General features: G+C 43.7%; 1 protein-coding gene across 3 annotated transcripts; it reads right to left on the reverse strand.

Annotated features, from left to right (window-relative positions):
* Positions 1 to 964: 964 nt before the first annotated feature.
* Positions 965 to 27,967, reverse strand: esyt2a (extended synaptotagmin-like protein 2a). 3 transcript variants are annotated; one of them, XM_029525301.1, is made up of 24 exons: positions 27,547 to 27,967; positions 26,646 to 27,036; positions 18,591 to 18,632; positions 18,149 to 18,283; positions 17,404 to 17,480; positions 17,095 to 17,167; positions 16,077 to 16,166; positions 13,404 to 13,459; positions 10,697 to 10,817; positions 10,424 to 10,600; positions 10,265 to 10,347; positions 10,002 to 10,050; positions 9,784 to 9,873; positions 9,582 to 9,677; positions 6,710 to 6,772; positions 5,575 to 5,649; positions 5,366 to 5,452; positions 5,127 to 5,276; positions 4,490 to 4,914; positions 4,315 to 4,413; positions 4,102 to 4,233; positions 3,917 to 4,022; positions 3,778 to 3,827; positions 965 to 3,471 (listed from the first exon to the last, which is right to left on the reverse strand). In XM_029525301.1, the coding sequence occupies exons 2-24, from the start codon at positions 27,024 to 27,026 to the stop codon at positions 3,426 to 3,428; spliced, it is 2,703 nt and encodes a 900-aa protein (XP_029381161.1). In that variant the 5' UTR covers positions 27,027 to 27,036; positions 27,547 to 27,967; the 3' UTR covers positions 965 to 3,425. The 3 variants fall into 3 exon arrangements, with proteins under 3 accessions (XP_029381161.1, XP_029381162.1, XP_029381163.1); XM_029525302.1 differs by lacking the exon at positions 6,710 to 6,772; XM_029525303.1 differs by lacking the exons at positions 965 to 3,471; positions 3,778 to 3,827; positions 6,710 to 6,772 and having other exon boundaries at positions 3,911 to 4,022.
* Positions 27,968 to 27,982: the final 15 nt, after the last annotated feature.

Here is a 27,982-nt window from a genome sequence, read left to right on the forward strand (position 1 = left end):
TACAGTTAGCCTCTGTTAGCTTTAGTTCCTACAGTTAGCCTCTGTTAGCTTTAGCGCCCACAGTTAGCCTCTGTTAGCTTTAGTTCCTACAGTTAGCCTCTGTTAGCTTTAGTTCCTACAGTTGGCCTCTGTTAGCTTTAGTTCCTACAGTTGGCCTCTGTTAGCTTTAGTTCCTACAGTTAGCCTCTGTTAGCTTTAGTTCCTACAGTTAGCCTCTGTTAGCTTTAGCGCCCACAGTTAGCCTCTGTTAGCTTTAGTTCCTACAGTTAGCCTCTGTTAGCTTTAGTTCCTACAGTTAGCCTCTGTTAGCTTCAGCTCCCACAGTTAGCCTCTGTTAGCTTCAGCTCCCACAGTTAGCCTCTGTTAGCTTTAGCTCCCACAGTTAGCCTCTGTTAGCTTTAGTTCCCTCAGTTAGCCTCTTTTAGCTTTAGTTCCTACAGTTAGCCTCTGTTAGCTTTAGTTCCTACAGTTAGCCTCTGTTAGCTTTAGTTCCTACAGTTAGCCTCTGTTAGCTTTAGCGCCCACAGTTAGCCTCTGTTAGCTTTAGTTCCTACAGTTAGCCTCTGTTAGCTTTAGTTCCTACAGTTAGCCTCTGTTAGCTTTAGTTCCTACAGTTGGCCTGGCCAGTTCAACAACTTTAACTTGGAGTTAAAATAAGTAAAATAAGAGGAGACGTCCAAATCAGTTCCCCATGTTTTATAACATCTAACAGCAGCTCCTTCCCCGGTTACACAAAGGAAATGACAAAAGTGGGTGTGACTTCCTCCTTGTGATCAGCTCCTGGTGGCCGGTGATACTCCCTGTTTTTGTTCAAAAAGAAGAGCAGACAAACCTCAACCACCACAACCTCAGTGTATCTTCTGCATTCAGTCAGCCATGAACAGGTCACAGCTGCATCATATACTGTATATGGATATTTTAGAAAAGATGAGTCCCTCCATGTGGAAAAGGAACTGACAAAAAGGCGGCTTCAAAGCTCTTTATTGTTGTTGAAGGGACATTCAGGAGACATTGTGACACATGGGAAAGTGTTGTAGCGTTTGCTTCTTCTTTGTACATATAAATGTCTCTGGGTCGCTTGAATCTTAAGGCACAAGATAAATTAAGAAGACGGAGAAAACAAACCGCCTTTCAGAGGACACACTCCACCTCAACGGCTCACAGACCGATTTGTTTCATTTACTTACAAAATAACAGACCAGAAAACACTAAATAAAAAAAAAAGACATAAAATGCCAAATGGCCCAGTTTACATACATACGTACATGTGCAGGTCAAAGGTCACGGTGGCTACATCTATATTCATGTAAAACTGCTGTTCTTTGGATGTGTGGCCACGAAACATAAACACATTTACTCCAACAGTTTGATGTGTTGCTGACAGAAATCCCTTTTGAGCGACTGCTGTGAGGTCTAATGGAAAAAAAATGTGCAAGCAAACAAAAATAAAATGCCATTGTCGACACTGGACTGCAAAGTTTTGTGTGTCGCTGCAAAAGCCACAAAGTGTCAGATAAATGACACTTAATGACAGTTTAAGACTTATGTTGATGCAGATGCCAAAGAAAGTTTGTTCTTTCTTTCAACAAATTTGTTTCAAAGCATCCTTCAAATGATCTAATTTGTTTGTAGGAATCTGATAAGACCTTTGTGCTGCTTTCATTCAGGTCAGTTTTTGGTGCAAAGTGATCGATGAATACTGGTCAAAGACGAAAACACAACAAACACACAATCATCCAGAAGGCCAGATAAACAAAAAAATAACAAACAAAACAACAATGCAGTTTCTAAAGCACTCCGTATTATCGTATGAATTTTTTCATCACACTAAACACAAAGGGAAAGCTGGAAGACTTAAATTGTGAAACTCAGACAGCAAAATGAGGAATGTGTTGAATAAATGACTGAAAAGAAAAAGGAGAAACAGAACTTTTCTCAGTATGTCTTTGCAGGAAGTTGGAAGTTTTCTTTACCTGGGAAAGGAAATTTGGAATAAAAGGATGATTTACTTTTTTAATCAAAAGGCCACGAGATGATGCTGAGATCCGTTTGTCTGCATGTGGCAGCTTTAAATAGGTCAAAAGAAATATTGGTGGTATTAATTCCACCAGTTTCATAAAATAAAACAACTCAGTTTTATACCGGACACAACCAAAAGGAATAATGGAACATTCTGGAAGAATAATTTGTCTGGTTCCTTTTAAATAGACGAGGAGACTGACGACATTCTCAGGAAATAACAGCACAAATGTTTGTCATTTTTCATGCTAAAGAGGAAAACTGGATAAAACGCTGTGAATTCGTGGTCGCCAGTCCAGGACGGACTTCCTGTCACTGTTTAGGAAACTCAACCTGCTGAGAGTTCATATTTTACAGATTTTTTCCTAATTTGGTGGTTCAATTTTTCTTTGTCATTGATTTTGACTCTTTCACTGCTTTTTTATTTCACCCTGGTGTGTTTTTCCCGTCTTTATGTTACTTTGGTTTGGAGGTTAAAAAACCGACCACGAAATAAACCAAATCCAGAATTAGATTCTTGAGTCTGCTCATCTTGTAAAAAGAAAAAAAAAATAGAAAAAGGGAAAAGCCACAATGTCAAAGTATTCTTTTAGTTTATCTATATTACTTCCACACTTTATTTTGAAAAAACTAAACAAAACAAAAAACCCTTATTTGAGATTTTCTCCAAAATAAATTCAATTAAATTGCAGCTAAGGGTCCAGATGATTCCCTAAAAAACCAACAAACAATAAAAAATATTGTGCAAATACTCAATAGAAAATAACAGGGTGGCCTTATTTCAGTGTAAAAGCAGGTGAGTTTCATCACGCTAAATAAACGTGGTGCTAACATCATATTTAACACAACCCCTGTGTGGTTCTTATCACGTGGCCCATGAACACGGTCCTAATGTGGATTCAAGCCAGAGCACAGTCGTGTTACCTCTCTTTGGTGACGCTCCACTGCCCTCAGCATTCCTTATTAAAATAATAAGATAAAATTACAAACAATTATTTGGCCATAGTCTCCGTCCCTCTATGCCTGTTACAACAACACACCGTCTGTTTGTGCTGCATCATTGTACATTATTTACAGACTTGACAGATACAGAAAAAAAAAACAAAACAAAAATAAAAGTCCATTATAGTTTCCTCTATAAACACGGAATATTCCATTGCAGGATAATAATGTCAAATATAGTTTTCTACATGTTTACTCCCTTTAGTCGACCGCTCTCACTCTCTAATTAAAGGGGAGGTCTGCCTTGCGACTGATGTGATTAAATGAACGTTTAAAAGCTGCTTTTCTGTCCCCCCCCAATAGTTACTCGTGACGAACATAAGAAAAACACGCATCCTGTGGAGTTGTTGTGGAAGTGTGGCGATACGACGATGACGGTGGTGAGAGCGATGAAGGCTTCCCGTCTATAGCTGGTGAGGCTTCGTCAGGCCGTCTTCACTCAGCTCATACCTGCAGGAGAGACGGACATGAGCGGGTGAATGAGCAGGTTAAGTTGTATCTCTGTTTTATTCTCTCTCTTCTATCTGATCTGTTCTCTCCCTCTCTCTCTATTCCTTCCCATTATCTCCAATCTATTCTCTCCCTCCCTCCTCGTCTGTCCAGGCTGAATCTGTGACAATCATTAAAAAAGCAAAACACAAATGTGCTTTTGTCATTCTTCTTCCAAAAACAAAACAGATGAATTGACAGTGAATTCACAGTATTTCCTGCATTATTATCTGTTCGAGCTGTAAAACCAACTTCAACATAACTAACCATTGTGTCCAACCCTTTGTGATGTCCTCGTGAGTCAAATCCACCAGAACCTGATGGAAAATAGGATTTAAGTTTTCTCATCAGCTGATTCTTTAAAACATCTGTGAGCTGGTGAACCACAGGAACGTGAAGTTCATACCTTTCCCAGAAGGCCTTTGTGTTTGGAGAGCAGGCCCCCGCCGTTCTTCACCGCCACATCCAGAGTCCGTCTGTGGAGCTCCACCAGGGAAACGCTGAACTCAAACCTGAGGAGAAGAACTTTGGCTCAACCGACATCCGGAGCAGAAAGCTGCTGGAAGAACAAACGGGAACAGCTGGACTCACGTCTGATCGTAAACGGGGTTGAGGGTTTTCTTGAAGGTGTGAGTTTTCCTCCTTCCCGACCTCCGTTTGTCAGGGAGCAGGTAGAGGCGGACGTAAGGGTCTGACCCATGATCGGTGAACGCTATCAGGTTTCTGCAGAGGGGAGAACATCAGAGGTGAGAACGGACGTCCCGCTCTGTGACGCAGAAGCCCCGCCCCTCTCTCAGCGTGTACCTGCAGCCATGAACCACCACGATGAGTTTGTTCCTCTGCGAGCTGTGCCTGACCGTCAGCTGGACCTCACCCAGTGGGAAGTAACTGGGGCCCGAACCGCTGCAGAGAGAGAAGACTCAGTCAGCTGACCGTCTCAGATCTGTGTCAGATCTTACTGTCAGACACTGATAGATACTTCTGCAGCTGATGGAGCCTCTGCTGCAGCTCCTGAGTAGCGTATGGGCTGGAGATGTCTGACGCGATGCTGGGCGTCGGCTCCTTCCCTCCGGCCAGATACAGCTGGGAGCCCGAGATGGCCAGGTTGGAGGTGCTCCTCCCGGTCTCCGCCAGGCTGTGGCCTCCTCCTGCTCCCCCCTGGCCCAGGTCTGTGCTTCCAGGAGACCTGACAGGCTCGTCCGCCTCCCTCCGCCGGTTCAGCACATCCTGAGCCGACACCGACGCAGACTGGGGGATGTCAGAGGAGGTGGACGAGGGAGGCTTCGGGGAGTCTGAGGACACAGACGCCCGCGGGGTCGCGTTGGAGGAGTCAGACTTGCGGACCTGCACTGAGGATGGGGTGGAGCTGGATGATGAGGAAGTGTCCTTATCCAGACACAACACCTGAAAGGATGACAGACAATTGAACAAGATGGAGAGAAGAACAGTTTATGGTCTCAGTGTCTAGTTTCAAATCTTCAATACGACATGATGGTCATTTTTTTAATGATGCTCCCATTTAGAGGGAAGCAGACCGTCTCCCTCAACAAAAGGTCAAATGAATGCAGCAGCACTTTACTCCACCTCCAGTGGATAAAAAGTTCCTCTCCTCCTACCCGCAGAGCCATCTTCATCTTGACGGTGCAGCTCGGCCCAGAGTTTTTGAGGGGGAAGCGCTGGTTCAGCGTCATGTCCTCTGCCTCCAGCAGCCGGCTCAGAGGCAGCGTCAACGTCCCCAGCGAACACTCGTGTTTGGCATCCTTCACCTTAGGACACAGGGGGCCGAAGATGAGCTCATAAAGCTATAAACACGAGGCCGGAGCAGAGGCAGCTTTTTCCTTCATTTATTCCATACCTCCACTTCCAGCTCTTGGGTATTGGGGTTGTGGATGAGGAAGGTGAAGGCTTCCTCCCACACTGGTTCATTGGTCTTAAATCTGGTCTGGAAAAGGACACAACAGAAAAGGACGATTATCAAAACGCAGTGAAGACGTGAGAACGCTGAAAACACCAAAATGTAAATACACAATTAATGTGCGGCGTCCTGGAAGCGGACACTCTCACCTTGCTCTCGAAGGACTTGTGTCCCACGGTGAACTGGACAAACGGACTGGGATCACTGGTCACTTTTTTACCGGACTGCACAAGAGGAAAAAAGGTTTTAGAGACGAGTGTCGGCTATCATCAACATGTACGACAGCTTTCCTTTTAAAAGTTAACATCACTAAAATAAAGTGTTCTTCAGAGGTAAACTGAGATTCAAACTAAGTTTTACTAAGTTTTTACAGAGTAGATATCACATCTGATGGTGAGTAGAGCTAAATAATAATTTAGATTTGAACATTAGACATCACATCTTAAGATTAATAAGATGAGTTGCTTCCACATGTCAGCCTGTGATGGCAAAAAAAAAATAAAACAACCAAACTCATCTGATTAGAATGAAAGAAAAGATTAATTCCAAGGTCTGATGTCAATGAGCGTCACACAACAATGTTGTTATTTACAACACACATTGTTAGACACGACAAATGTGATTAGTGGAGTTTGTTAATGTTTTCAGGAAATTTAGGATACATGTTGAGATTTAAGAAAGCACTGCAGAATTCATACAGCTCCACGATTCATCCGATTAGAGTGGAAGAAAAGATCAATGACGTCTGGATCCGTCAGCTGGCTCTGCTGCAGAAATCAGAACGTTTTTTTTTTTTCAGACCTTCAGTGTGAGCTTTGAGGCCAGAAGTTTGTGGACACCATTTATACCTGACTGAACTTTTAAAAGGAAAACTATTATACGTTAAACTGCCGTCATCCAGCTTCGCTTCGACTGTTTGTGTGTTTGGCCGTTTACTTTTGAGCCCAAATTACAGGAGCTGCTTTTTTTCCCCAAAGTGAACTGTGGAAAAGTTCAATTTAAGATAAATGAAGATCGAGCTTTTCCACTTCTGACCGTTTATGGTTTAGTCCTCAATCATCAGTTGAACCTCATGTCGGAAACAAACAGGAAGCAACTTACTCAATTCTCATTCTCACACAACTCATTATTCACTTTAAATATTTGGTCTGTCTGAATCTTCAGTGTCCGCATACTTTTGGCTGGAGAGGTGAAATGGGCCTGCCTGAACACGTCACTGTGTTTCCTCTGCGCTCGTCCTCGGTGTCTGAGCGATATGCGTGTGCTTCGTTAGCGTGTCATTACCTTGATGGCCTTACTGACCGAGGCCTTCCTCAGCCCCGCTTGGTTGAACTCTAACGGATTGCGCTTTGATTTTCCCCCAGGGACAAGGCAGGAGAGAGCAGACAGACACACATACACCAGATTATTAGGGAAAGGACGGCCATGCGAGGAGGAGGAGGAGGAGGAGGAGGTGGATGAGGACGGAACATGGCCGTCACACAACAGGACAGACAGAGACACCACAGATGATCACATGGTTAATTTCATCACCCAGTTTTAGCCGGACACCAGGTCACAGCTAGAGCTCAACCAATATGAGACCGACATTTCAAACATTTCTTCCAAAATCATTCAACTTTAAGGCCAGAGTAACTTTTGGGAGCTGAAATGACATCTATGAAGTTTAAAGTTGAATACGAGTGTTACTCTGCCTTCACATCGATTTATGCCAAAACAACAGATTCACCTGAAGGTGATGTCGATCAAAACATATTGGTCGGACTCTTCAAAATACACAACACGAGACAGGAGTCACGTGGAGGGGAGAAGTAAATGATCAAAATGGAGCCCAGACGGCTTTTCGTTCTGATAACTGGGGAACATTTTTAGATTCGTCCATCAACATTACAACAACACAACGAAGTGGCAGTGCATCAGTTTTCATTCCACTGCAGCAACTTAACACAATGTGAGGCTGGTGGCACACTGAGGGTTTCCCTTCAGCACTAATCCGGAGTCTTTTTTTACACTATAGAAATGAACATTTGTCAAACCACCACAAATTCACAAATTACATTTGTCTGACTGTAGACTGTAAAAACTTCAGACTTTGTGAAAAAATTTGAAAAAGGAGGTGCAATTCAAGCTTTTTTGTGAGGGGGGGGTGGCACCAACATTATCTCAGAAATGAGAAATGTCATTTATAGTCTGACAGCTTCTCGACATGAGGATTTAAGTTCCTGCAGTGGAGAAAAACCTCCTGATGTCTGATACCATGACACATAGAAAGGATGAGTTTAGATACCCAGCAGGATGTGACCTCATCACATTAAAAACTGTACAATATCAAAGATTTGGAGTTTCGAAAGTGGAAGTGGCGTCGGATACACGTTGACTCCGTCCTGATCAGCGATGGGATCAGAAGTCACATTTTTAAAGGGGACACAGGCATGTTGACAAGACTCAAACACAGACTTTACTGCATTACTTTAAACATCGGCTCATCTTCACTTTTCCCGTCAACAGGTCTGTGTGCTCCTGTAAAATTCACCACAACTCGGACTTTTCATGGAGAGGAGGCTGACGGGGAAAACCAGCTCACATGGTGGGCTTAAAGATGAGGGATGGAGGGAAGCAATCCACAGAGTCAGCCTCCCTGCTCTATAATATAATATAGAAAATAAGATCCAAATAATACCAGGTGTCACGATAACTTTTTAACAGTGGACATTGTTGAGATGGACTTTATTCATCTTCAACTAAACTACTTTTGAATATCATTTCCTTCAAATCACAATCTGCAAAGATTCTTTAGTTTTTCAGTAACATGGATGAAAATCTTTGTAAAAGTTTTGTCACTAACTCAACGAAACCAGGACTGTCCAATTCCATTCAAGCTGCTGTACAATTGTTTTAGGTCATTAAAGTAATACTCAAGTGTGAGTTTCAGAAGAGCATGTAATCCTAAAAGGACATAATCAGGAATATTGGTTCTTTAAAGGCTGCAGTGCTTTGCTAAAAGGTAATGTGGCAGAAACACATGGACGTTTTTTCTGTTTTGGGAGAAATGAGAGCCATCGGCACAGAGAGTCGTGTCCGCTGTCGAGGAAATGGCTGTTCTGATTAAGCAACATTAGTGATGTAATGTACGACGTGTTGATCGATAGTTCCTGGTGATCCAGCTCCCAACAAATAACATTCATAACACATAATTCAATTAGACAATTCATTCCATGCATTAGTGGGGATTCATGCTGGTCAACAACAAACAACAAACAACAACAACACTGCTTCTCCTAGCACAAGTAAGAATTCACCAAACTACTCTGAGAAGGAGAACAGCCGGCAGACTCACAAATAAGGTCCTATAGAGGGAGGCGGTGTTCTCGCAGAACACCAGGCCTGCCGCTCGCCTCTCTTTTAAGTAGCCAGAGCCCAAGTTCCCCTCGAAGACGCTCTTCAGAGGGGCGGGAGAGGAGACAGAGGAGAGGCAGAGAAGAAGAGCAAGCTGAGAAGAGCAAGGTGAGTCCTGACCACAGAGGTCCAACCGAGAACTGAAGCTTCCTGCAGAAAACACTCCACCCGTTTTATATTCGGGCCTCACTGAAAATTATTTGGTTCTTTAGAAGATTTAGAAGATGCTGAAGCTTCATTCACTCTGACATCTACTAACATTAATGATGTACATCTACTTCTGTCATCCAGAGACTGACAGTTACAATAAGATGTACTACTGAAAGAGAAAATGATTTCTTTTTGCTGTTAACGCAGTGAAATGAGAATTTTCAAAGCAAAGAAGGAAAATAATTGAAATCAGAGGAAGAAAGATGAGAACAGGTGAGATGAAAGCAGAATTATTCAGATATATTCAATATTTTACTGTCTAATGCACCTAAAAAATGATGAAGATGAACTAGAAAGGTTTTATAAGCAGATAACTGAGAGACTTTCGTGAAACAAGCTCATGTTTTTGGCTGTTCGTTTGTTTGTTTGGCTTTTTAAAACAAATAGAAACCAAAATAAACAGACACACTTGACATAAATGTGAAGAACGAAACTGTCTCACTGTCCCATCAGTGAATTTCTCAGCAGCACCTGATCAGTAATCCAGACGAAGTCTGTTTATTCTTAAACAAACGTTGACTAACACGTTTTTGTGCCCAGACTGACTCACCGGGAGGTTTCTGGCCGAATCCAGGAAGACGACGAGCAGCGCCGACGACAAGCCGTCGTTGGCGTGACCGCGGTCGGCTTTGATGGTCATTAAGGCCTTTGGTGGAGGAAAACAGAAAAAGAAAAGGTCACTGACAGAGGTCAAAGGTCAGGAGGTAGATAAATATCTCTGTGTGTGGCTGGGTGTGTGCTGAAGGCTGCACCTTCTCCAGTTTCTCTGGTGTGGGCAGCAGAGACAGCCACTCCAGTTTGAGGTGCAGCTTCCCTGACGCCACATCGTCCAACGCAAACCACTGAGGGCAGAAATCATTTCAGGATTTCAAAATGAAACAACAAACCACAGCTGTCCACGTAAAACAAAACAAAAGACAAGAATTGATAACTCATCTAAGATGATGTCAGAAGATAAAGCCTTGGTTACCTCATCGACTCTCTGCTCCTTCTGGACTTCTGTCAGATCGATGATCAGACTGAGAAACAAATAAAACAAAGCTCGACTTCATCTCATTCCTTCTGCTTACAGCAGACTGCTGATGAAGCCAAATGTGGCTCCACTGGTTTAATAAAGAAAAGAATCACACATCTAAACAAAGTCAGATTATATTGAAGTCGATGGGAAAACTTGATTTACGAACTCAGCAAGCGTTTTCTTGTGAGCTGCTTTAAAAGAAAATAGACCCGTACCTTCCCAGAAAGTCGTCTTTGTCAGGGTCTTCGTCAAACAGCTCAATATCCAAGTTCTGTCCTGAGTGGTCGTACACCAGCGCCTGCAGGCCACAAACACTTTCATTGAGAAGAAGCTCCGTAGTTTATTTTTATTATTCCAGTTATTACTCCACTCGCCTCGTACACCTCGTTCCACTTCGGGTTGACGGTCTCGTGGATGACTTTGCTCTGAAACTGCTGGATCCCAACCTGGACAACGCCATATGGGTCCGACTTGCCTTTGATCAGCCCCCCCAGGAACTTGTCTTTCCCCAGCAAGTCCTGGGCCTCGATAAGGTGGATTCTCAGGACGCCCTGAGGACACGGGTGAGAGACGGAGAGATGAGGAGAGACCAGGGGAGCTATAAAATAAAAACAGCATTTCTAACGGGACACCCGTGGTCATGTTACCTTGGGGATGGGGAAGCGTAGCTTGGCCAGCTGGGCCTCCCCCACCAGAGGGATCTTGATGCAGTTGGGAAGAACCAGGAAGCTGTAGATGATGTCCTGGATGATGTTGTCACACAAACCACTGGGGGGGGAGATCAGACATCAGACGAAGAGCTTGGGGGACATTTAGGGAAACATTCATTGCTGTCTGTTGGACTCGTCAGGTCCAGAGGGACGGATCATTACAGGCAACACAACTGTGACAGGACAGCCTGTCTTCCTGTAGAGGGCAGCAGCGTCCTGCATCGAAACACTCAGCCTTCTCAGAGCTGCCACGAGTCACGATCTCATGTGATTACAAAGTTGTTTGTTTGTTTTTTGGTTTGCTGTCTGTTGAGCTGATTCCTGTTCTGTTCGCTCACCAAACACATAACCACGTCCAGATGACAGCTGGCTGCCTGTGGTTTCCACCCATCTTATCATGCCTATAAAAGGCGGCAGCTTTGGTGTTAGACTAAACTGTGTTTGCCAGTTAGCACGCAGGCGCACACACACACACACACACACACACACACACAGTGACTTCAGGTTTCCCTACTGTTTTAGGGCAAAATATAAATAAACACTGAAGTAATACGAGTATCCTCACAGGCACAAAGACACACAGGAAAAGAGTGAAGAGGGCAGGGCAGGTGTGTAGCCCGATCTCTCTCACACACACACACACACACACACACACACACACACACACACACACACACACGCACACACACACTAGTGCCTTCATACAAAACTTGTCAAACAAGGAAAGCTGCATTTCTCAGGGCGGAGTCTCTTAGTAACCACCGCCGGTTTCTCTGCTGAAAACAAAAAGCAAGGCAGCAGGAAACAGCAACCGGTCAATATGGAGGAGTAACCACACAGCTGGTAGAAAGAGGACAGGAAGTGTGTGTGTGTGTGTGTGTGTGTGTGTGTGTGTGTGTGTTACCTTTAGGTTTCACTCTGTTTTTATATAAGAAATGAAACAGAAAATATGAGCACTTTTCCTCTTGTGCCCCTTTATAGATTAGAGTAAACTATTTAAACACCCGGAACATTAATCAGGTCATTAAAGGTCCAATTTCATTACATCTCCAGTGTTTTTTCTTAACTGGTGAAATGCAGAATAAAATATGTACCTCAGTGTAGTTTTACAGACCTTTGTCCAGTTTCCAGTTCAGGTTATTTTACACACACTCATAACAGAAACATAAAAGGAGACAGCAGAACTTTGGTTTTTTGGATTCAAAAGATTAACTGCCCCTTCACACACCGATGGCTCAGGACGCTCAGACCTGACCTGAAACTCTCCTCTGAACCGGCTGTGGAATAATGAAGTCTGAAAACTAATAAGCCTTCCAGAGAAATCTTTTTTCTGTCTGGATGCAACGTAAACGACCCTCCGACATAAAAACCGGAGACTGCTCGATAAGGCACCGCCAGAAGTCCCTCCTGTCTCTGTATTTCATAATCATGCTACTAAAAATACCGACACTTAGCGGCAGAAAAAAACAGGTCATAATCCATCCTGTGATCTGGTGGTTACTGTAATGGTTTCAGCAGGCCGCTCTGGCTGTGCGTCCTCCGGGATCTGGTGTCTTCAAAGCACCGCCGTCATTTTGTCATTATGTCCAAAGGGGAGGACGTCTTTCTGCTCCAGAAAACACTCTGATTTTGGTTTTCCTGCAGCTGAGAATTCAGACTGTTCGTTTTCTAACACAGAAAAACCAGATTTTTTAAAAAACCGTTTTGTTAGCTGGAACTCAACAGCCCGGTCGGTGAGAGATTTCCAGCCAGACGACCTCTTTACTGACCTTTTTATTGAAATGCTGATTATAACGGAAAAGACGGGGCAGCAGAAAGTTAACAAAGCTGTCCCTTAAAAGACGAAAAGGAAAAAATCCTTTCCTAAATCCTTTCCAACCCTCCTTCAGATCTGCCCTTGAACTCACGCTGCTTTTCCCCTGTCATCTGTCCCACTTGCAGCTCAGCTTTGTTGGTCTGTTTTTGCTCATTTGCATGTGTTTTCTTAAGCTGCAGAACCAAACAAGCAAACGGACTGTGATGGAGGAAGGAAAGCTGCTGCACAGACACTCTGATGGCTGATCACATCCTTGAATATCAACAGCTGCAGAGTTCTGGGTTCGAACTCAGATCTCGATGTGCCAGATACTCCGGCCTCCTCCTGCAGGCATCCAGTTCTGCTAACATTGCCATCAGCTCTGCAGACGAACTCAGGATGCAGAAACTAAAGGTGGCATTTCAGGAAGCTTACTGAGGAGAATGTGATCGTGTTAGGCGTGTCTGTGAGTCACAGAGAGACAAAACTCTGAATGTGTGGACTCCCTGTGTGTCATTTGAATGAGGAATTTGAATTCACTCGCTCTAAAGTCATTTCAGCTGCTGATAACGTTTGAACAGAGAAACTAAACCGACATGTTTCATCTGAGAGAGAAAAAAATCCTCACAGAGCTCAGAAATATTTAGAAACGAGTAAATTAGGATGAATTTTCATACAGCTCTGTGAATCCACCTGGTCATGATTATTAAAGGAATCTGAATAAGTGTGTGTGTGTGTTTATGTGCGTGCATTTAACTGCTTACTTCTAATTAAAAGCAGAGGAAGCAGATTCAACAACAACAACACACAAACACAGACACACACATTTTAACACACAGTGTTACTTACTTGACACCGGGAATGTCCAGCATGTTTGTGAGTCCGGTCCAATTGATGTCCAGCAACTGAAAGACAGAAATTTAATTAAGTCTTTAATAACTGCTCCAATGTAAGTTTGATTTATGCATTTCAGTGAAATTAAACATTTTAAATGAATATTTCATGGCTCATTAAATATATGCCCCATTAGAATAACATTTGATTCTGGACTGGACGGATGAGAGGACGTGACTGTCGTCCTGCTGTCCATGTTTTCTTTCGCAGTACAAGCTGCTCCTCTTTTTTTTTTGGCTTTTGATTCAACTGCCGAAGCGAGACAGAGACAAGAAAGTCACTAAAGACACAAGAGGAAACACACAGTTGCATACAAAGTCACGTGAAGCGGGACCTTAACCTGATTTTCTAACCCACTATGAGGGGAAGTCTGCAGTTATTAACCAGACTGAATCCAGGTGATATAAACCACCTACTGTACTGACAGAGAACAAGCAGCGGGAAGGAAAACCAGTAAGGACATGAAGGGGGTGTAGTCGTTAAAGTGGATTTAGTTCTGGTCAGGTGATCCAGTCTCTGAGGGTGTGGAGCAAATCTCTTCAGTTTTCCACCTCGAGTCAAAAACAGCCTTTCTCAAAATGAGGTGGTCAGTGAGTGAATCTGTTAAAAGCTCCAGTTCAATGTTGAACATGTCGGTGTTTAATAATCCATCTGAGCCGGGGAGAATGGAGATGTGTGGACTGTGCTGTTAAGAGTTTTATGAAATGCAGAACAGGGAAACACACATTAAGATTTAGTTTTGATCACTGACATTTTTTTTAAATCATCAACATCACTTTTAAAAACAGGCTGCAGACTTAGTGAGTCTGAAAGGCTCCAATCGATTCGAACCTGAATAAATAAATAAATCAGGACCTGCAGCTGGTCAGTCTGTTGACTATCAGCAGTCTCTGAAAATAACGACAGGCTGCCGACCGTAGAAGGACTGTGAGCAGGGAGCCGCCATCAGGCCTGGTTTATATGTGGACTTAACAGACGTCAGCGTGGCACAAATTTCTGTTCAGAGAGCAACACAGTGTGTGTGTCTGTGTGTGAGAGAGGGAGATTAAGTGTGACTGCAAAGCTGAAAAGGTTATAAAAGAGGCTCAAAATGTCAGACGCTGCAAACTGTTATTACAGCTGAAGCAAACGAAGAGCAGCGAGGAAAAGTGACAAATGAAGCATCATCAGAGAGTGACGCTTCAGGCAGCAGCAGCTCGTTTAAACTTTCACAGCTTCTCATTTTATCTTCATTACATCATCTGAAACCAAAAACAGGCACAAACAACACGGCCGTGCTCAGACTGCCGAGAAGACGAGCTGTCTGGGAATGTGGTGAAGGGTTTCATTGATTTATCTCCTTTTCCTAAACGAGTGTCAGGGGCGTGGCTACAGTGTGACGGACAGACTCCACCTTTTCCTAAACGTGGTTCTGTGATGTTTGTAGGAGAAGTCAATCAGAATTTAAACCTGCAGGAAGGAACAGGAAGAACTACTGTCATGGTTTTAATAAAATGAACTGAGCAGGAAAATGTGTGTGTGTGTGTCTATTCAGACGTCTAAACTCGACACTGATGTGTGAAATTGGTGTGATTCTCCTTTAATGGCAGAGTAAAACCCCACCCACACATTTTACATTATTACATGCTGTTGTTACGGCGGACTGGTGTGTGGCCTAGTTAGCACGAGATGTAGACCGCAGCAGACCACACTGCCGTTCTGCCAGAGCTGGAACAGGAAGACAGTTAAAGCTGCAGAGCAACGATGATGGCTTCAGTTCTGGCAGGAACTCAAACTGGATCAGTAGAATTTCAATGAAAAATGTCAATCAGCAATGAAAGTAAATCAGAACGTTTAAAGCGCCATATGTGAGTCCTCCTGCGTTTTATTTATGTCAGAAGAGGAAAGATCAAAATCGGTCTTAGCTGTCCAGACTTCACATCCGAAAACCAAAAGCTTCAGTTTCCACCACAAAATCTTGGCTGCTGTCATTTTCAAGTGAGAAGAAGAGAGAACTTCTGGGTGACGGTTATCAGAACCAGAATCTGGGAGTTACAGTCGTGTTTGGGGAGAGGAAGGAAAGCAGTGGTCAGGGAGAAGGAATGCATCGATAACAGCGAAGCAGCGTCCAGAGAGACGTGCTGTTGATACAAGTTCACATCCAAACAGTTTGAAGTCAGCGGTGGATGTTCCTGAAGCACAAACACAAGCAAAAACACAACTCCTCTGCTGCGGTGCCCTTTAAACAAGAAACCCAAATAAAAGCGACAAACCAACACAAAGACGCAGAATCCAGAAATTTACTGTGTTTACATATATAAAAAAAAGTCCAGATTTTCAGAGTGCTTGAGTGCTGAGGTTCAAATTATGGCTGAGTTGATCCACCTTTAATAGAATAGTCCCGAAACAGCTGATGAAATCTGGTTTGTCTTTTATTGTCCCTCATGAAAACATCCCATTTGTACATTGACTGTAATATTTAGTATTTTGTTGTGCTGTTTTTTTTTTTTCTTTAATTTGCTGTGTGCAGAGCTTCAGTGTCAAACATTCAGAAGGTTCCCTAAAAAGAGCGACGCGGCTCCTCGGTGTGTGTTCGAGGCCCCACAGGCCTGAGGACAGGGGTCAAAGGTCAAGGAGGGAGCTACTCACTGGTTTCTTAAGGAAGAAGACGGACAGGGCCCCGATCAGAGGCATGTCCCCCAGCAGCGGCTCCATCACGACTCTCATCACTCCGTGGAGCTGCAGAGGGAAACACAAACAGACTCTGCTGATCACATCACAAAAACTAAAGCAGCTTCAGGTGGAAAACACTGAACCCTTCACTTCATGTTTTCATCTTTTCCTCGTCTTACAAAGAGATCTGGAACTAATCTGATAATCTGACGCTGCTCATCTTAACGAGGAGAGAAAACCAGGACTCAGGTTTGTTAAACTGTGAGTTCAGTGTGATTCTTGAGGAACGTTGTGAGTGAATGTTTCCCCCCCCGAGCTGCTCTACTACGACAGGCTGTGACTCAAACCTCAGAAATGCAGACTCCACGTCTGCAGCACCAAATTTGGTTTTGCTGCCTCAGAGTGACCAAATAGCAGCATTTTGCTCATCAAAATGGAAAGATTGAAGATAGCCTCTTGTTTATCCGCTCGGCCCCGCTCCTTCTAAAAGTCACGTGCAGCGGATAACAACATCCGCGACATCAGCTTTTATTTTTCCAACGATAAGCTCTGAGTTTAAGTCTTTGGTGTGGAGGAGCTGACACTGAGCCCGGAGAGCTTCAGCCGCAAAAGTTTAAGCTCTTCACAAATATTGAATGGCGCGGCCGCAGGTTTTCCTCGACTCCCTCCCTCCCTCTCTTTTCTCCGAACAGTAAACATGGCCTGATGCTCCACCAGCAGCTGAGTGGATAACGTTTCCTTTATCAGCTCCGTGTCAACACATTATGCAAAAGTGTCTCCGCAGAAGGTCGTGGGTGAATGTGGCGGTCACGGTCGGCCGAACGACGCCACCGAATTGTGTAAATATAATAAAATACACTTTTAAGCAGACGGAATAATGTTTAATTGTAATTCGGCTCATCAGTTTGTTGAACCGTTTAAAGTTTTTCTGTTTTCTCATGTCTTTGTCACAAATCAGCAGAGCTAAAGATGACGTCACATGACGAACACACACCTGGATGCTTTTGATTCCAGCTCTGCAGTAATATTTCTTGATGTCCACGTCGATCTCTGTGTTTCCCACGAAACTGAAACACAGACCGAGAGAAGGACGAGATCAGACGATGAGGAAACAAATACAAAAATTATTTTCTAAACCAGAGAAGTAATGATCTGAATCTGACCAAACTCATATATTACATGTATGTTTCATTCGATTTGACGTAAAAAATGTTTATTTTTTATTAGAAAAAAAAAATATTTTTTTATCTCTAAAAAGATCAAATATGTCTGGCCCCCATCCAGCAGCTCGGGGTTCTGGTACCTGATCTGCAGGTCCATGATGACCTGCCTCTTGTCCACGTTCTCCGTGTAAACTTTGACCCCGTTGACTCTGAGCGGCTGCAGGGATACAGACGTGACAAAAGCAGTTACAGACGAGCGAATCCAACCTTCCGACGTCAGCTACGTGTGACTCTCTGCTCCGAAACGGGTCGGCATGCAAAGAAACAAAAGACGGAGCCGGATTCGCTTTGATGCGTTTGTTCTCCGGCAACAAAACTGGAACGGGGAATAAAAAAAATATACAGCTCACACAAAGTTCACAGAAGTTCGACAAAAACAAAGCGCACAAAGACAGGAGAAGCCAAATACAAACAAACAAACAAATGACTTTCTCAGGGAACTTTTTTCCTCAGTGGGAATATTTATGAAAGAAATCTATTGACCATCAGGTGGAAACTCCACTAGTTTTTAAAAAAGTAGATTGTATTGAGGTCTATGGGAAAATGACCATATTTTGTTTTTAATTTATCAGCTCTGTAAGCATTTCCCTTTTAAGTTTATGGTCTCAAGGGAAGTCAAAAATAATGTGCAGGTACTAAATAATTGTAGCACCTTGAAAATATCTTTATTTTAAGAGCGTCCTGTTTTCTGTTTGTGGACCAACTTTCTGATTAATTACAAAAAAAGTAGCGGCTTGAACAAAAGCAGCCAATGAAGGCAGGAGTTTTATCAGTTTGACAGATTCGGAGCTTTTGATTGGTTAACTCAGAGCGGTGGCACGTCACCTTGTTGCCCATGTCGATCTTGGTGAAGCAGAAGGAGCTGAGATGAGGGTTGGCGCCCTTCACCGCCGGCTCGATGGTCTCTCTGAACAGCTTGTCCACGAACTGGCAGATGAACGGCCACATCTGCTTCACCGTCTGAGGGGGAGGGGAGAGAGAGAGAGAGAGAGAGAGGATCAGAAATCTTCATCTTCATGTTTTCTTAATGAGCCTCCACAGGTTTCATATTCCATATCGCTCCTTTAAACGGCACAACCTGAACAGCACAACGTCAGATTTAGATATTAAAAAGCTATTTTTCCCGCTCATCCACTTCCATTAAGTCTTTACTGGAACAGCTCCGACCATCATTAACAGGAAGTGATCCCATTTATGTACACTGCCTGTTAGCCTGTTAGCCTGTTAGCTCACAGGCTAATAAGAGTGTGTGTCTGTGTGTTTGTACCTTGTTCAGCCACTCCACTCTTTCCACATCTGGATAATGGACCTGGAAACACAGACAGAGAGACGTGAGTTAGAAGCATCATTTTAATCATTCAATCATTTAATCAAGAGTTCCCCTGCATATGCGATTGTACTGAAGTCTATGGGAAAATGTCTCTCCTCCTCCCTGATTAATCAGCTCAGTGAAAGTTTTCCTGATGAGTTTATGGTCTCAGTCATTTATGTGTGAATTAAAGTATTTAGTTGTACATGTGGACACTTGAACATGTTTATTTTTTGAATAATTTTATGAAAACGGCTGCCTCAGTGCTGAGGAACAGACTAATTATTATAATGAGTGTATTTTACATAAATTCCTTTAAAGTTAAAAGATGTGGGTTGTGTTTCTTATAAATGAAGGACAAACATTGAAGAACACACACACACACACACACACACACACACACACAACAGCTGAACTTGTCGCTATCTGATCATTTTTATAGTTAAAGGGATTTAATGTGTTCGGGCATTTTTATGGGTTTTAATTAACCTGCTGATGTTTTATTAACTACGATTTAAATCAATGATACACTTTAATAACACTTTAAATAAAAACTGTGGAAGAAATGAACCTTAATCTGATGACGATGAGTCACAGCAGGCTTGTTCTTGTTCTTCATCCAGCATTAACAAATAAACCAAAGTCACCATGGGCGGCAGACATAGTCAGGTTTCTTTAAAGCATTACTGAGTCACACTTCCTGTTTGCATTGTTACCATGGTTACAGAGAAAACAGCAAGCATCATTTCATTCATTGTGATTTTGCTGAATTAGAAATTAATTACCGTCCAGATTAGCCTGTCGGTAATGCAAATCCAGAGAACAATGAGAAATTTTGTTTTTTAACCCCTAAACTGAAACAAACTAGATTACAGCCCCCGCCCCGAAAAAAGAAGTTGGATTGTATTGAAGTCTATGGGAAATTGGCTGAATGCTGCTTCCTTTTCTGTATCTGCTGTAAACTGATGGACATGCAGTTTATCAGCAAAGGCAACAAAAGGCTGGAAACCAGATACAAAAACTCAAACAAAGACATAATTTAGACCTGCTGTCATATTTTTTCATTCCAGCGAGCAACATATGTCTTCTTCATGACACTGGACTGCCAAGAACGCTGCCGCAAGTCTGAAATTACTGAGATTACTGAGAACTTCACTTCAAATTCCCAGGTTTGTGGGAACCGACTGAAGAAACATCAGTTATCACAGCGGACTTGTGTCCAACCTCGATCAAGTCAAAGTACTGGATCGAAGCGGATCATGTGAATGGAATAAAAATTGCTGGGTTTTGTTAGTTGACACTGTTGGTTTGTGAGTTTGGAGGTGAAACTGGGAACACCAGATGTGGCTTCAGCTGGTCGTCGCTCTGGACTCTGTCCAGCTGGACAGAAATGATCAGAGAAACAACGGAGTTGGAACGAAGGACTAAAAGGAGAAAAAAGAATGAATGATCTGGCCAAAAAAAGAAGGAACACACAGCAGCTCAGTTTCTGAGAAATAGAGCGCTTTCAAAAGAAGTTTAAGTCATTAACATGACAAAAACAAAAAGGAGGTGCCACCATGACTCAGCGTTTGGGACAAAACGGAGGAGACAGACATTAAGCTGGAGTCTGCTGGACGTAAATGTCCAATTCTTTACGACAAAGACAGGAAACGGCTACATTTCCTCCATAAACCTTTCTTTTGCTGATTATTCAGAGACATGGAGAGCAAATACTACAGTGTGAGCACACCGCAGGCTAAAGGAGCAAAAGAACTGATTATGGTTTCCTTTAGTGTAAACAGAGCCAACATCTGTTTGTCTGCTACCTCGAGCTCAGGTTGAAGCGCTAACCGAGCTAACTGTTTGCTTCAATGGTTTGTTTTTGGCTAGACCTGAAATTTGCACATGTCCACAACATATCAACACAACTGCTGGAAAGGTCAACTTCAACGACAACACGCTCCTACGAAGGATTTGGGAAGATCTGCCGAGCTGCTGAGATCACACACTTGAAACTTTCTGGACTTGTAGAATCCTGTCCGATTGGATTTTCTCTGCAGCGAGTTTCTCACTCAAACTGGCTGGATCGTATTTTATCTGCCTGTAGAAACACGCCCACCAGAACAAACGTTAACGTGGCCCATTTTCAGGCCGAAGCTCACAGACAGGCCACACTGCAGGCAAAGAGCTGACTTCTGCTGGATCAGGAGCCGATCAGAGCATCTCCTTTTGGTTTTGTGTTTGTGTGTCAGAAGGTGTCGAGTGGGTGAGACTTCAGCTATGTGACAGCTGTTTGGAAATCCTAGCCCGCCAACCCCACCCCAGCAAAAAGCATGTGTGCTGCCTTTTATTTATCTCATCTGCAAAAATTCAAAGAAAACTGTTTTCTGTTTTCGTCCTAAATCCGTCCACCGTCGCTGCCTCCGGCTTCAGACGGGAAGGACGGAGCGTCTCCTTCATCGAGGTGATGACAAGATTGACGAGGAAAGCTGCACAGTCAGCTTCCCTTCCAACTGCAGGAGGCATAGAAAGGTGCAGAAACAGGAAACCTATATGACGAGACGGCTGCTGCATGCTGACGTCTATATTTAGGCTGAGAGAGACGGAGACGCTGGCGAGGACACGAGGGGGACAGACTGCAGTCTGCAGGGAGATCAGTCGAGGAAATCTCCTCTGATGTGCCAAAGCTGGAGAGACAGATTTTCATGTATAATAGATTTCACTATACATCCAGCGGTGGTGTGCCTGCTCCCAGCATCACTTTGTTGTTTACGTATTTGGATCAGAGCCGACTCATACTGTTGGTAAATAAATGAAGATTACAGTGTTTCCCTTCATGACGCTGCTGAAATGCTGTGAAGTCGCAATTCCCTGCCTCTGCAAAGGGATTGTAATTTGAAATGACGGATCAGGAAGAGACACCCAGACAAGGAGAGACGAAGAAGAGAAGAAGAAGACAGAAAAACAAAACAGTCGGTTTGTTTGAGCTTTGGTTTGTTTTTTGCGTTCCTGGAACTAAAACACCAGACACCAGCTTTGTTTTCTAAAGGCGTCTAAAAAAAGTCTGTAGTGAGACGTGAAGTTGGCAGCACGCCCTCCAAGTAAACTCCGACTGAACACAAGCTGAAGCTGCACACTGATCGTCATCCAATGCAAGTTTTAGAGACTCCAACGGTAATCTGGACGACGCCACATTGGGAGGAGAAGGTGGGCCTGACCAGCTCTGGACTCTTCCCTGATTGGATGATGCAGTCTGTCTGCTTTGTGGTTTAATGTCCTCTCATTTAAAAACAGTAGGGACATTTTCCCATCCCCGTCTCTGTGTCCATTTATATTTCCAGCCTGTGATCTGGAAGAATCTGTTGAACCTGAGCCAAGAAGCTAACGACTGTCAAACCAACTCTTCTTGCTATCACAAGTTTGACTGAAACACTCGTGATATGATCTGCTATAAAAAAAACTGGTCTATGTCAGCAGCAGCAGAGATAATTCCACAAAGAAGCCAATCAAAATGAATTCATGGAGCAAAAACTGGCTCAGATTTAGCAGATTTAGAAGCCAGCGCTCTAACCTAATAAAAGCTGCTGCCCAAACATGCAGACAGAGCAGGTAAAAGCTCCACACAGCACAAGGCCTCTCTGTTCTCCCACATTGTTTCCTCTGTGGCCGTTTGGCACATCAGACGGACGGGGGAAGCCCCACCCACGCCATGTCATACGAGGACGAAGAGGAAGAGGAGGAGGAGGAGAGAAGCAGCCACCGTGCGGCCCTGATGACAAAATGAAAGGTTCAGCTGACTTCGTCTGAACGTTTCCTGCTCTGCCCAGGTTCACGTTCACGTTCACCGCTCGACAAACTGTTCAGTGCAGCTGCAGTAACACAAAGCTGCATGTAAACAACACAAAGCTCCAGATTTATGCTGTTTTGCAGCCTAAAACATCAAAACTGCGGTGGATATTCTCAGTGTGTCACAGACTGAGTCTGACCGGTGAAGGCAGCATCAGGAGGCGACCCCTCTGGATTGTAGTCTATGGGAAAATGATTCATCAGCCCAGTAAACGTTTTCCTGATGAGTTTATGGTCTCAGTCTCTAGTTTACAGTCTTCAATACAACATGATGTTCATTTTTTTAACGATGCTCCATTGTGAGGGAAATAGACCTTAAATCACTGAGGTAATAGAAATAGGACCATTTTCACATAGACTTCAATGCAATCTGATTTCTATTTACAACCAGTGGAATTGCCCTCATTTTTTTATTCACCATCAGAGTCATACATGGGACCTTTGGATCGTTTCTGCTGATTAGATTAAGGCACTCCAACTCGCCTTATTCTCAACTTCCAAGTCAACATGAAGTTCTTGAACGCATCAGAGCTGAGGAATCCGGTTTCACCCTCTCTCCCTCTTTTCCATGTTCCTCATCTGGATCTCCACTTTGTGTCTAAGCCAGGAAAAATCCCTTAAAGCTAAAAACAACTTTCACATACTGCTTTTCAAGCGGCGCTCACATTCTCTGTGAGGTAGGAAAAATGTTTAATTCCTGTTTTCCTATTTGAATGACCTCAAATGAAACCACGTCACCACTCAGGTTCAGCTTCTTTCTGTAGAGAAGTCTGACACAGGAATGTGGTTTCACTATTTTAAACTGAGGTCGAACTCCAGCAACCTACATGTGTACATTAGTTTACCAGCCCGACCTCATTCCATCTCAGTAATGCTGCCGTTGCAGACATTTCATCAAAGCCCAAACCACCAGTCACCATTCTGAGCCGGCCCGCAGAGACCTGAGATGACCTTCAGCCTGGATTTCATTCCGTAACATTATGATTCAAACACACATTGGTAGACTGCGAGTAAAACTGAGTAAAAATCTCATTTAATGCTCCTCTTCGGTCTTGATAATCACATTAATGGCTTAAAAAGTTGAGAGATAAAATTCAGACTCTGCTGATCTTCCCTCCATCTGACACTAATTTTCTAATTTTCTAGTTTATATGGATGAAATCGTCAAAGCAAAACTGGGTCGCAGTGAAAACAGAGAAAGCAGTGAAGGGGACAAAAGAAGCTTAAAGGTCCATCCAGTCCAGAGATAGACCACCACCAGGTTCTCTGTCAATCCAGTTAAAGTTCAGAAACTGAGCCTGAAACCAGGACTTCTGGGACTTTGTGATGTCACAACTAACCCCTAAGCCCCGCCCACCTAGAGCCACTTTACCTTGAAATTTGGTACATTTGTGCTCAATCGCTCAGAAAGCAGAGTCAATCAGAAGAAGAGGCTCAGAGCTCCAATTAGAAATGTATTTTTTTGCAAATCAAAAACAGCTCGCAGACATTCACCTTTAAATACATCAGCGTACAACAACAACAGCGGCCGAGTGTCTTCATGAATAAAGATGCATCTCTCTGTGTGACAGCAGGGAGGGAGTCCTGCAGTGTCAGCTCGTCTTCACAGATAAAACAGCTCCATTCTTGGCCGGCTTTAACTCGGAGCGGCTGCCCACGCTGCCTGTCCAGCCTCATTCCAGACGTGTTTCTGAGCCGACGGACAGATGTGTTTTTACTCACACTACTGTACCAAATCAGACCTTCGTTTCTCAGAGCGATGGAATGTCTCTAAACTCTAAACTGTGAAAAAACAAAACATCTTTCAGGCAACAACATGAGAAATGAAAAACTGCTCATTTGGCATTTGACTGACAATCTATTTATTTTACCGAACAACTCGATTTTCTGAGTTTTCTGCTTCCTTTTTATGCAGAATTGTGACCTGAAGGGCTTCACATTTTCTTTAGTTATAATCTCATACATGAATCCATTCATGCTGGACTCTAAGGCCCATATGGTCTAAAGGTAGACCTCCAAGAGGTCTTTGATTCTAAATCATAAAAAGTCTCGGTGCTCAGAGAAATGATCAGTCTGGATTCAGACACTGAGCCGTAAAATCAGCCGTCTGGAGTCCCTGAACTTTGTGATGTCACAACAACCACAGGGCAGCATCGTCTAATCTGACTGTGACTGAGAGAGGACTACACTGAGATGGTTTTCGTTCTTAAAAGGAGAATTACATCTTTTATGTTTGTTTAGTTTTTTTTTTTTTTAATGGAGATCAACACAAAAAAAAGTGTAAAATGACCTTTAATATCAACCAGCAACTGAAAGGAAAATAAACCGTTTGTCTTGGCAGCATTTCATTCCTCATTCAGTGACATTTCTCAAATAGTTCAGATAATTTAACTCGTTAGAGTTAAAGTGTCTCGGGGATCATTGAGTCTGAGGTCAGTGTGACAGGGGTGAAGCAGATAAACGATCTTGCATGAAGGATGAAGACACGCTGAGAGGTCAAAGTTCACAGCTGATTGTTCACTATCAGACCCACGCATTGATTTTTCGACATCCTTTCACCGCTTCCTCAGTTTCCCTTTAATCAGCCACACAAAGAGCTACTAGTCAGCATTGTTGGGTTCACACGTCCAAACGTCATGAGTCATGTTTGTCAGTGAAGCGTGTGACTCGCCGGCTCACGCCAAACGCTGCAGAGAGGCAGCGTTCTGCAGGGGCCCTCGTTCAGCGCCATTTATCACGAAAGCCTGAGTGGCAGTGAACGTGTCGAGCTGTTTGGGCCTGGCTGGCCTGCTGCCATCCACTCAGCCTCTCAACAGATCTCCAGCATCATCACTGATCACTAAGTGCTCCTGCATAACGGAGGCTAATCTGACAAGACCGGGAAAAAACTGTGTCCTTTCCAGAGCTGGAAATGCCTCATAATTAAAATGCTCCGGCCGTTCAGTGGCTTTTACACATTTTGTCACAGATTGACCATCATGACTAGAAGGATTAAAACGTATACATTTTTTAATCCATTAAATCGCTCCATCTCTTACATCACTGAAGTCACATCAAATCAAGCCAAAACAAATGAATGTAACTCCTATAGTAAAAATAATATAATAATCACAGATCATGAGGGTTGATCACCAACACAGAAGATTTCCAGTTCTAATGATACACAACAAACAAAGCAGCGAGTTCTCATATTGAAGAAGCTGCACAAAACAACGTGAAGTCAATATTTTTCTCTTTTTTAACGAATTGAAAAGTTGATTAGTTGCTGCAGGTAAAGATTGGACAGCGTGGCTGACGAATGTACAAATGAGTTGTTGATTTGAAAGACTTTTCTTGGCAGGGGTCCATTCAAAAGCTCCGGCCTCATCAAACGCCGCATCAGTTATGGGACCAAGCTCCCGATTCAAACTGTTGCTGGCAACAATCAATTGAATAACAAATCAGTTAACTCATCCTGGGTGTGGTATGAGCATTAAAGCTCGTCGTAGTTATTTCTTAAATATTTAGAATATTTTAAAGTGTCATGTACCCAAATTTACGACCTGGTTGTAACAATCACATGTTTGTGGGTTTCATGCGTTGCATTCCAGGACAACATCTCTTCATACCTGACTGTGTTCTGATGGACCTCTGCTTCCACATGACAGAGTGCTCATTAGCAGGCTTAGCTCTGGGGCACCAAAGTGTAAGGAGACATGGAGGTCCACACCAAACCAATCCCAATACAGAAGGTGAAAACCAGAGCGGGGCGACTGTCCCGCTCTGCGGTGCCGGCCCTGACAGCCCAGTGGGCTCCGGAGGCCTGCATGTAAATTATTCAGGAAGGGCTCCATCTCCGAGCAGCAGTAAACAGGACTGAAAGGATCCTGAAGAGTTTGACAGTCACTGACAGTTAGTGAAAAACCAGATTTCAGAGACTGATCGTTCTGGATTGTCTTCATGCCGATCTTTATTAATTTTCTCTATTTGCTGGAAGCTGCATTGACAAAAGGAGTGACTGACTTATTATGAACCCGAAAGAGGGTCCAGTTTCCTGTCTGAGTTAGCTTGACAGGAAGCTGGTCAGTGTTGGTACGATGTACTTGTTGGCGACGACTGCCAAAACCACGTTGGAACATGAAGCTGAGTCACAACACAAATCAGGGATAATAAATATCAGGTGTGGAAAAATGCTGGAGGACTCACCCATGGCGGCAGCTCGGTCGTAGGCACACTCCGCCTCACTGCCTTCTCATCGTGTTCCAGGAACGCTAAGGCACGGTTTATCCTGTAGTCCTTACTGCCGTGGTTCTTCCTCCAGTAGAATAACACGGCGAGTCCGATCAGGACCCAGCTGAAGCTGAACTCAAAGTATCCCAGGATGTAGATGGGGAAGATGATGGCGAAAGTCTTGGCGAACTTAATCCATAACTGGGTGACGTCCGTCAGAGACGACTGCTGCTCCTCTTCCAGCTCCGCCGCGGACAGAGGGTGGTCGATGGGGGAGCCCACCGGACTGCTGGGCGGTGCCACCGGTCCGTTCGCCCTGTCACCTGGTCCCGCCAAACCCTCCATCCTGTCGCTCATTTCCCCCCCCCTGTAGGAAGAGAAGCATAAACGGAGGCCCGGTCACACGCTGCAGCTGACAACTGTTTCATCACAGCCCAGCAACTGCTGAGGTCAAAGGTCAAACAACAACACCACCAACATTCAGTGTGTTACTGTTGTTGTCTTCCTCAATCAAAACAAACAAACCAACAAACAAAAGGGCTTTTATGTGGCACAGTTTGTGATCAGAACATAATTGATGATCATATTTATATAGTTTGGAGGGGAAACAAACAAACTGTGCGTCACAGCAAACCTGTTTATTATTAAAGCAGATTACAGATCTGCTGCTGGAGGACATTGTCATTGATATGTCAGGTCAGCAGGCAGACAGCAGAGTCTCAGAGAAAACACCCAGCAAACCTGAAACATCCAAACAGACTGCAGGCTGAGCTGTCATTCCAGGGTCAACCCTGCAGGACGCCGTGCGAAACTCCGTTCAGAAAAATCCCAACTTTTCCTCATCCGAGTCAGCGGGCAGACTTGCAACGGCACGTACCTGGATGAACTGAACTGAAGGTGTCTTGCGAAACGTTTGGATCCAGTCTCTAGTTCGGCATCCGTCCAAAACGCCTACAAGCGATTTTAGGCCTTTAATGGGAAACTTTTCCTGAAGTGCCTCACCGTTTTGTCCGCTACCTCCTGACGCAACAACCGCCAATGGCAACAAGTGGGATGTAGTTATTTCTATACAATTTCTATCGAAATACGTCCAGTTCTTCGAGGTGGTGTGTGTGCCGAAAACAGGAGCAGAGACGACTGAATCCAACGATTACATGAAATCGTTTCTTCCGCTGTGTGAAAAAGTCCGAATTCGTCGTTTAAATCTTAAACGGCGGATTTTCGCGCGGAGTCTGGCGTGACGTTTCTCTCCCAACTGACACGTATGAAGACTTCACCGCCAGCCAAAAATAAACAAAAACAAAAAAAAAACA

Source organism: Echeneis naucrates, chromosome 17 (assembly GCF_900963305.1).
Source record: "Echeneis naucrates chromosome 17, fEcheNa1.1, whole genome shotgun sequence".
Classification (NCBI taxonomy): Eukaryota; Metazoa; Chordata; class Actinopteri; order Carangiformes; family Echeneidae; genus Echeneis; species Echeneis naucrates.